Raw genomic sequence first — 9,334 nt, 5'->3', positions numbered from 1 at the left:
TAAAACTAGACATGTGGTCAAGGGCCCAAGTGTTTATAAGTGCATTGGAAACAGAACCATGTTAATGAAATGTTTCCTTCTTGGCAGCATTGCTGAGTGCTTCCCTGGGTTGCAGAGTGAAATCTGAGGCAGAGGCAGGCATCTGGGCTTGGGAGGGGGCAGGGCCTCCCCTGGGTTGAGGATCTCTGCAAGGCAGCTGCCAGCAGCTGTCTGCCTAACCTCTATCGGCCACTAAAGAGCGATGGTCCAGTCATATCCTGGTAGGAAAGGGTAGTCAACCAGTGAAAGTCAGCACCTGGCTTGTCTATGGTTACATTTCAGTTTTCAAAGTGTTTGTACGAACAATAGCTGGTTTCCATAGCAGCAAGTCCAGGTGCAGATAAGAGTTGCCCTGTGGCTCTGGCCATGGACCAGTAGAGAGGTGCCCAGGTTTCACCCTGAGATGTCTTTCATAGAGCTGGCAGAAAATTGCCAGTGCAGCCCCCGGTGCTAGCCAGCAGCCCCAGTACGTCACCTCTAGAGGGTGCTGATCACAGATAGCAGTGGCTGAGACTCCCCCAGGTCCCAGGGGGGTTTCATGTGATGCTGACAACCACCCTGAGGGAGGCTCTCTCTGAGAGGTGAAGCAACCTCGCAAGGCCACAGAGCTATGGCATGGCTGAGCCAGTGTTTAAGCCCTGAGGTACCTGATGCAAAGTCCACATTGCTAACTTACAAATGCTACCTCCCCAGAAATCAGTCAGGTTTCAACAAGCTATGGAAACCAATGGCTGTGACCGGTGCTCCTCAGTGGGCAAACCCAGCCTGCTGTGGCCTGTCCAGACCCCACTGGGCAAAGCCTGCACTCCTCAAAGCCCTCGGACCTTGTCGTGAGTCCTGTAACAGTCATTCACGGTGCAGAACCACAGATAAGGGCCCTCCCTCAAGGAGCAGGAGGAAACCTCCGTTCCTCCAACCTCCCTCCCACCTCTCAGAGGTAAACAAATAGCCACCCTGATCGACAACCAGGTGTCAGGAAGAGACACAGAAGGTTCCAGTCTTCCTCCTTGCCTGTCCTTCCACCCCTCACCCCCAATGGAGAGGGCGGGGGGTGGGGAGAGGCAGCCGGGACTTACCACCACTATGGCAACTACCAGGGGCTTATGGGGGGCTCTTGGGCCCCTTTCCTTCTGTGCTCCTGCTCCTGCAGTGGTATAACCAGGGAGGTAGAGCTCCTGTCTGCAGGACACAAAAGTTGGGTGCAGGATATGCTCCAAGTGAGCTTTGGGACTGCAAACATGTCATTGCAGTACCTGAGCTGGTGTCACTGTGACAGTGTCACAGCACTGCTGTGAGGGGGAGGGGCTAGGTACTCATACATCCTAAGCATGAAGCAAGCAGAAGCTTTTCCTAGCAGGAAGGAGCAGCACAGGAAGACAGCGGGAGGGGAAGACCACAACACCAAGTATGAGCCCTGCAGTCCAAGGGCAGTGGATGTCTTGTTTGAATCAATTCCCGAAAAGGAGGGTTTCCCATGCAATTAGGAAAAAGGGTTTGTCTCCCTGTCTCTCTTAAACCTCAGCCTCCACCGAGGTGGGTTTCACATGTGGGAGTCTTACCCAGGGCACGCCCCAGCAAACCTCTCAACAGGCTGTGGGGGTGACGGGACCCATGCACCACCACCCCAGTGCCCCTCACCCTCAGGCTGGCCCTGTCTACATAGTAAAGGCTCACAGAGAAGAGAGACGTCCCCCTGCAAAAAGAGGCGAGGCTCACGGTCCAAACAGGTTGCTAACCTATGTCCTTCCAGCCGGGCTTGGAAGAGCTGGTCAAAGACTCAAACCATTTATTCAGAAGTGACACCATCCAGGAACACCAGGGGAGCTTTAAGGAGCAAACATTTTATTTAATAAGTTATAAGATACAATTTACAGTCGGCATTTGATTCCAGTTTTGCTTCCATATCCCCATTTCCAAGGCCTGTGTTCCTTTCACATTTGGCTTTGGGCCGCTCGTTTCTAAGAGTGGGCTTTTGCCAACACTTGCCGCCAGTGGCTACACCTTGGTGAAGGTGACCCACCTGGTCAACTGTCCCACCTACAGATGTACTCTCAACAACAGGGTCACTTCCTCAGGACTGAGCAGCACATCAGAAGGGTCTTCCTGCCACAGCCACTACCTATTTGGTCCCTGCAGTGTCCTCCAATGCTTTAAAACTTTATTCCAAAGCTGGTCTGCAGGAAAGTGTGCAAAATGCCTTACTCCCTCGTTTGGGAATTTTGCACCTACATCTTGCTTCCCAGACAGCCTCAGATGACATGTGGTCAGGGCCAAATACATAGCCACCATCAACTATGTAGCTTGTACTATTTCTGCCAAACAGTAAAGGAACACCGATGAGCTGCTGTCCTTTCCACCGCAAAAATTCCCTTTCAGGCCAAAGGTCGGCAGGAATTTCATTCTTTCCTATCTAAAACTTATTTTCCAGAAAAAGTGACCCCCGAGATGGACTGGGATGGGAGTGGAGTGTTATGTTGCGTGAAGGCCCCCACTAACACACGGACGCCCCTGCAGCCACTTCAAATGTGTTGGGAAGGCTCATCAGACTGACAAATGGCTGGAGCATGTGTTATGAACAAGGGCTAGTGTTGGTCAAAAAAGGGATCTTTGGCAAGTGTGCGGGGGCTGCTTCCCACTGCAGAATCCCCTCAGACCCACCGACTAAAACGGACTTGAAAAACAAGAGCAAAAACATGGCTGCCAAGATGGTCACACGTCCTGACTTTGCAGGGAAATAATTAGCAGAACAAGGGGCGAGGAGCAGGAAGACATTCAGGCCATTCGGGCTAGTCTGCCACCATGTACACTCTGCCCTTTGAGAGACGGGAAGAGGCCATGGAGAGGGGCGGGGTGGTAATTAGTGTTAAAACAATGCTGTCTACCTAATAGCCTTTTCCTCTGTAATATGGGCACCAGAAGAGATGAAGTTGGTTTTAAGCCATCTTTGTTTCTAAATGACAACCTAAACTAGGTTTCTTTTTCCTTGCCCCTCCTCCTGGTCTTGTTTCATAAATTGGTTGCCAATTTCACTTTTTAACTAATCGGCCTTGCCTGTGCTCTTGGTTTGTCTGCAAATTCCAACTTGCTCAGCACACTGCATAAGTTTGCATTTCTGAAGCGCCCCCAACACATCCCAGAAGCGTCAGTTTAGGACTTCTTTCTGAAGGAACTTTAGAATGGCAATGTTTTTGGAATGGAGTTTCAGACCCACACACAGGCTGGAGGACATGGTACAGAACGAGTTACAAACAAGCAACAAAAACAACCACCAGAACTCCTTCCAGGTTTGATGAGAACTGTTTTAAGGCACTGTGACGTGGAAGGGGCTGCCCGGAATGTGCTCCTCTCCCCACTTCACAGCCAGGACATAATCGCCCTTCTCCTTGACGACATACGTGACGCTGTACTGCTGACTGCCCACATGCTTCATGGACACCTCTTCGCAGGGCGTGGTGGGGCCATGGACACCGATCAGCAGCATGTTGGAACCTGGGAGGCAGAGGAGGGGGGATGGGAGCCAGAGGAAACACACCACTTACTGCCTGTTGAGCTTCTACAGTGATGCTGGGGGCCCGAGAGGGGGGAGAGCGGGACGACTATCAGCAGGACTCACAGAGCCCGACAGTGTGGGTTCAAATCCCTGCCCCGCCACTTCCTGGCCAGGGGACCTTGGACACGGAACTTCACCTCTTCCTGTCTTAGCCTCCTCATCTGTAAATAGGGGGTGACACTAGCACTTACCTCATGGGCTCATTGTGAGGTTGAGAGGAGTTATCATATGTGAAGCCCTTTGCACATAGTAAGGGCTATCTGTGTAGGTAGATCTCATTTATTCTCATAAGAATCTTACCGAGGGTACTATTATCACTCCCATTTTAGAGAAGAGGAAACTGACTTTCAGCAAGAGATTTAGTAACTCTCCCAAGGTCACACGGCTGTCAAGGAAGGGAGGGCGGGATAGGTAAGTGGTGGAGCCAGATTTCCAGCCCACATGTGCTAGATGCCAGAACCCAGGCAATTAACCATTGACACTCAAATAAATACCCAAGTTCAAACTGCAATTAAATTTGAAGCAATTAGTGGCAGAGAAGAGGCCAGGTTACTGATTCAGTTTGTTCATCTACAATGGGGATAGCGCCACTTTTCCTATGTTCGAAAAAAATCAAGAAGCAAAAGAGAGGAAAAGCATTTAAAAATACTAAGTGCAGAAGAATAGGGTAATAAACACAGTTACTTGCAAAGGGCTGGGTTACATGAATGGGTGGGCACTGCAGACCAGAGCAGAGAAGACCACAGTATCAGTGGGTGCTCAGCTACCCCCACCCCCATCCTCAGCAGGGCCAGGCTTCCTACCTGCTTTGCTGCAGTCCACCAGGAAGGAACTCTTCTGGCCCACGAAGGCCTTTGAGAGCCCTGCCCCCTTAGAGGTCACCTTGCTGGCATCCGAGGAGGCCTTGGGGATGGCGCTATAGCAGGTCTCCGTTGAGGACCTGGTCACTGACTCCACCAGGATGGATGAGGTCTCATTGGCCAAGCCAGGGCTGACCAGACGCTGGCCTAGGACACGGAGGGGAGGGAGGTGGGTGTGAATGGCCAGATCCAGTGGGTCTCTCAGCCAGGAGGCAAGTGCCCCATGTAGCAGCCCCAGGAGAGCCTTTACATCCCAACACCCGGATCTAAATGTCACCATTTCCCCATCTCACACCCATAATGTCTTCTATGGGGTCTCACCCCACACAACCAAGTTGTGGCTTTCTGGGCAAATGGACGAGCCTGGTCTTGGCTGACAAAGCCTAGCAATCCCTCCCACATAACCACGTGGCACCCTGTAGACTCCACACCTTCCATTTACATGAAGCATTATGAATAAGCAGTATAGACGTTTGGGACGACATATAACAAAATATCAAAAATTATTCTGCATGCGAGAAGATGATTTTTCTATCTGAAGTTTTAATTTTTCTGCAATGAGCCTATATTACTTATATAACAGTGAACCCAAGCAGAGCGAGACATATGGAAGGAATTCACCATAATATTTATGGTGGTTACCGTGGGTGGGGAATGTGAGGTGGTTTTACTCTTTGGTGTTATTTCTAGTGTTCTGAAGGAGGCACATTTTTATAAAGTGAATAAAAACTTTTGATTATTTTAAAAGTGAAGGTTAGAAAAGAGGAAATTTTTTTTCAGGCCCCGATCTAAACACATACATAAGATTTCCAATATGTAAACAGTTCTTTCCTGTTAGAGACAGAAACCATCTAACACGCTTTCTCAACTCCATACTTCCGCCCTGCCTATTTATTTTACAAGTTTCGAACACGCACTCCCCTCTGACCTGTCCTACCATTTCTTTACAATCAAGATTTAAAGTAGATTCAACAAATCTAAAATGATCCACCGTTTCTACTACCAAACAGCTCTGTGGATAATGTGACAAGGGGGAGGAATGATTTCAAAGGTGTTTGGTTACCTGTGACCTTGGCCTTGAAAGGACTACCCACGATGTGGTTGGGCCCGCCGTATTTGACACCAATCAGGTAGTTTCCAGGGGCCATGGGGGTGTACATGACTTTGTACCCTTCTGGGGTTTCCTGGCAATCCATCTTAACCTTGGACGGGCCTTCAATGGTGACGGATAATGTTCCCGGCCCCGCTCGGGTGGTGTTGATGAAAAATTCAGACTGGATACCTGGGATTAAGGAAGACGAAGTAAATATCACGTTGATGGGTTGGAGGGATGAGGGGGTATGATTTGGGGAGCGTTCCTGGGGGCACTGAAGCAGTGCGGGGGACACACAGGTTCCCTCACAAAGGGGTCCCCTTGGCAGAACCTACTGGTACTAACTTTAACTTGGAGCAACGGGAGCAGAGAGCGTCAGGCCCTGGAGGCGGTACCTCCCTTTCCAAGGCCCAGGCAGGAGTGTGGCTGACATTTCGCCCACCAGCACCAACTGCCTGGAAACTGTGTTCTCACCTCTGGGCATGAGCTGTGGCTGAGGGTGAGAAGCCCGGGTGGTCATTGGGAGCCCAAAGTGCTGCTTCAGCTGCCAGGGCCCAGCTCTGCCTCCAGGGGGTGTGGAAGCGTGGGCACCTCTGACTTTGCCTTTGTCCTCTGCGTGAAACTGGAGAAGCCCAGAAGGCCCCGCATCTCCGACTGCCTCTTCAGGCTTCCTGCCCCAGACACAGGCTGGAGACTGGCACAGCTGCTAGGTCTGCCAACTGCTCCCCGCTTGCCATGAATACCAGCCACGAGAATAGGACCAACTCAGCAATAGCTGATAACTGAGTGCCACTTGCAGCACTCAGGCTCCAGAGCCTGTGCTAAGCATCAGTTTATGTGCCCAGTGATTCCTCTTTAACAAATGACACTGAGGCTCAGGGTGGTTCAGCTACTTGCCAGTCAGAGCTACAAATAAGAAAGTGGTAGTGTTGGACTCTGAACAAGTCTGCAGAGCTCCGAGCCCAGGCCCACTTCTTGGCCACTGGATGGGCAGCGTGGCTGCCTCAGAGGCCCATCCTGCAGCCCCAGGACACCCAACCTCTTGCCCAGCCCGTGAGGGCCTCTGGCTCAGACATCTGTCTTGTGACAAAAGGAAAGCTGGGCCAAAAGAGAATGCCAACTGATGACCATGGTGGCATTGCTGCCTGAGCCCAATGCCCTGCAAAAGCCCCCGCTCTCTCAAGCCTCTTTCCGGTCCAGTGAGGGCCACTTGGGGGCTCATACACCAGCTGTAAGTCTGCTACAGTGCCCTCTATGGGGGCATAGCAACCGCACGCAGGGCTGAGCTTTTTCCAGAGGCCTGGGCATGCCCCAGCTGGGAACTATTTTGGTTTAATTACAGCTTGAAGGGCAGAGAAAGAATTATTGTTCTGGTTATCAATAAAACAAAGGAGCTGCTATCATGTAACCCCCAAATACAACCCAGCTGTTTCTGGAAGCTCCCAAGGCTGTTAGCCCAGCACTCTCCCCCGGCCCCCCATGTATTTCAACCTTGTATCTAAACTGTGCCTCCTAGAAGCCCCTCAGGCAGCAGCTGGAGGTCTTCGCCCAAGCCCCCATGTATGTGCAGCTGAGTTCTTGTGGGTGTAACCATGTTTAATGCAGCTCTACTCCATCTTTAAGGTGGGTGAGGGCTAAGGGAAGGAAGGAGGCTCTTAGATGACACCTCACAGGTACTGGGGTTCCTGGAACATTTCATCAGGAAAACTGCTTCTCCAACCTGAGGGTCTGGAACTCCGTGGTCTAATTCCTGACCTCTAACCCCTCGGCAGCAGAGTCTCACCCCAAATTCTCCACATGCCGCTGCTCCGAAACCTGCAGAATGGACCATTTAAAGCTCCAGCCAAGAGATACAGCAAGTCCACCCATAAAAACACAGGGAAGTTTGCTTTGTTCTGAAGGTCAGGATGCCAGGCCCTCCAGCGGCTGCCCACAGATACCTTTTCATTCCATGCACAATGCAGCTGTGTAATCTTGGGATGGATATTTGGGAAAAGGCTTGGGAGCAGGAGGGCTAGGAAAACAAGACGGCTTCCCCTTGACAAGAGCAATATTTACACAGGGTTTGAAACAGGCATGCTCTGTACCTCTCCCTCCTGGTTGGGAGTCTCCCTGCAAGACCAGCTCCTTCTCTCAGCAGCGTCCAGCGCTTGCAAAGCAGCCTGAAACCTGAGTTCGTGAGAAGGCCTGCGAACAGCCAAAAGGAAGCGCGAGGCCCCAGGCGCAGCAGGTGTGACCCAGCAGGAGGGTGAGGTGGCTGCTGGCAGCTGCAGGAGACCTCAGTGGCTGCTGTGGGGCCTGGACCAAGGTCTGCTGTAGCACCAAGTACCAGGCGAACCCCACCTGGGTTTCCATAGTTGGTGGCTTGCCAGGGGCCAAATGCTTACACTATCATTCCAGGGTAGCTGGGAGGACAGGACTCCTAGTTTAGGACCCGTACAAAGTGGGCCAGGGGTGCAGTCACTACCCAAGTGAGCCAGACATTTGGGGAGGCAGCAAAACTCAGTGGTTAGGGCACAGGCTCTCAGGCTGTGGGCCGGGACTGATTGTTGGTCCCTCTCTCAGCGAAGCTTGGTGAATGCCTCAGCCTTTCTGAGTCTCTTTCCTCATCTGTAAAGTGGACATTGCCCAGGGTGAAACCATGCCATGTCCTTTACATAAGAAGGACCAACTGCTGGCCTGCAGTGCAGTGTGGAGCGGGTGGGCTTGGGAGTCTGCAAGCACTCACACACCCCCGTGGGTGGTTCTGCTGAGGCCACTGTCTGGCCAGAGTCCCAGGGTGGCACACCAGTGGGCGAAGTCACTCTTGCACATCGGTAGGGTCCCTTGGCCACTTAGGACATTCACTCCCCTCAGGTAACCACAGCCACTCATCCCCCTTGCCCGTGGGGAGGTGGGTCTGCTCTATTCCACTCAGTGCATCAGGGGGAGACTAAGGGCAGAATATGTACATACAAGAGATTCAAGAAAGCGGGACCAGAGATGCCTTCCTGAGGGGCCAGAGTAACACCCACATGCAATTCGTGTCCCAGTGAGCCCACGCCTGTGGACGTTCCTTGCACAGAAGCATAACAGGACAAGCTTCCCACCCTGGCGCTCCCCGTAATGGGCACTCCCTGATGCCCCCCTCTCAGTTCACGGTCTGAACACCATCTGCAACCATTACAAGGGGAGGAGATCTGTATGTTTTGACATGGAAAGTTCTTCTAAGATGTCCGGTGAAAACAGCAAGTTGTATAACATTACGTGCACTAAGATTATCTTTGTAAAACAAGCAAAACTACAGTAAATGTCTACCTTCCTAATGAACCAACTAGCTAAGCAACCAAGCGACCAAGAAAGAAGCCTGACAAAGAGACAATCTGAACGGCCCTCCCTGCACTGTCAGCCGTGCTTCCTCCTGGACCACGTGGACGAAGGAGAGGCAAAGAGATGGAGTGAGTGTCACTTTATATACTTCCTTGCTATCTATATTTTTCACAATTAAATGTGTCCTATCTGTAACAAAGGTAAAAAACAAATTGTACCGAGTCCACAAACTTCAGAATTCTTCAACTGTTTCCATCTTTTCTCCTCCTTCATTAGGATCAGAGAATAAAAGGAGACAGACCGTGATAGGTCTTACTGCTGATTCAATGTGTTTCTGGCGGCCTGGGGACCATTAAAGGTACTAACAGGTAGGGGACATCCCAGGAGGCCTGTTACATGCACCATGAATTCTGTACAGGCAAGGAAACCCTCAAAATGAATGACACTGGGCTGTATTTCCTCACTATCAGCGAGTGTCCTGGC

At 51.3% G+C, this 9,334-nt stretch overlaps 1 protein-coding gene across 6 annotated transcripts in view; it reads right to left on the bottom strand.

Moving 5' to 3' along the window:
- Positions 1 to 1,860: 1,860 nt before the first annotated feature.
- Positions 1,861 to 9,334, bottom strand: part of FLNB (filamin B) — a 125,340-nt gene continuing 117,866 nt past the window's right edge. For all 6 annotated transcript variants that reach the window (XM_019724157.2, XM_019724160.2, XM_019724158.2 and 3 more), the window contains 3 exons: positions 5,513 to 5,731; positions 4,393 to 4,596; positions 1,861 to 3,528 (listed from right to left, as the gene is read on the bottom strand). In XM_019724157.2, the coding sequence (XP_019579716.2) occupies positions 3,341 to 3,528; positions 4,393 to 4,596; positions 5,513 to 5,731 (611 nt within the window). In that variant the 3' untranslated portion in view covers positions 1,861 to 3,340. The remainder of the gene's footprint in view (positions 3,529 to 4,392; positions 4,597 to 5,512; positions 5,732 to 9,334) is intronic.

The sequence above is a fragment of the Rhinolophus sinicus genome, linkage group LG10 (assembly GCF_036562045.2).
Source record: "Rhinolophus sinicus isolate RSC01 linkage group LG10, ASM3656204v1, whole genome shotgun sequence".
Classification (NCBI taxonomy): Eukaryota; Metazoa; Chordata; class Mammalia; order Chiroptera; family Rhinolophidae; genus Rhinolophus; species Rhinolophus sinicus.
This window is presented reverse-complemented; position numbering and strand designations above follow the sequence as displayed.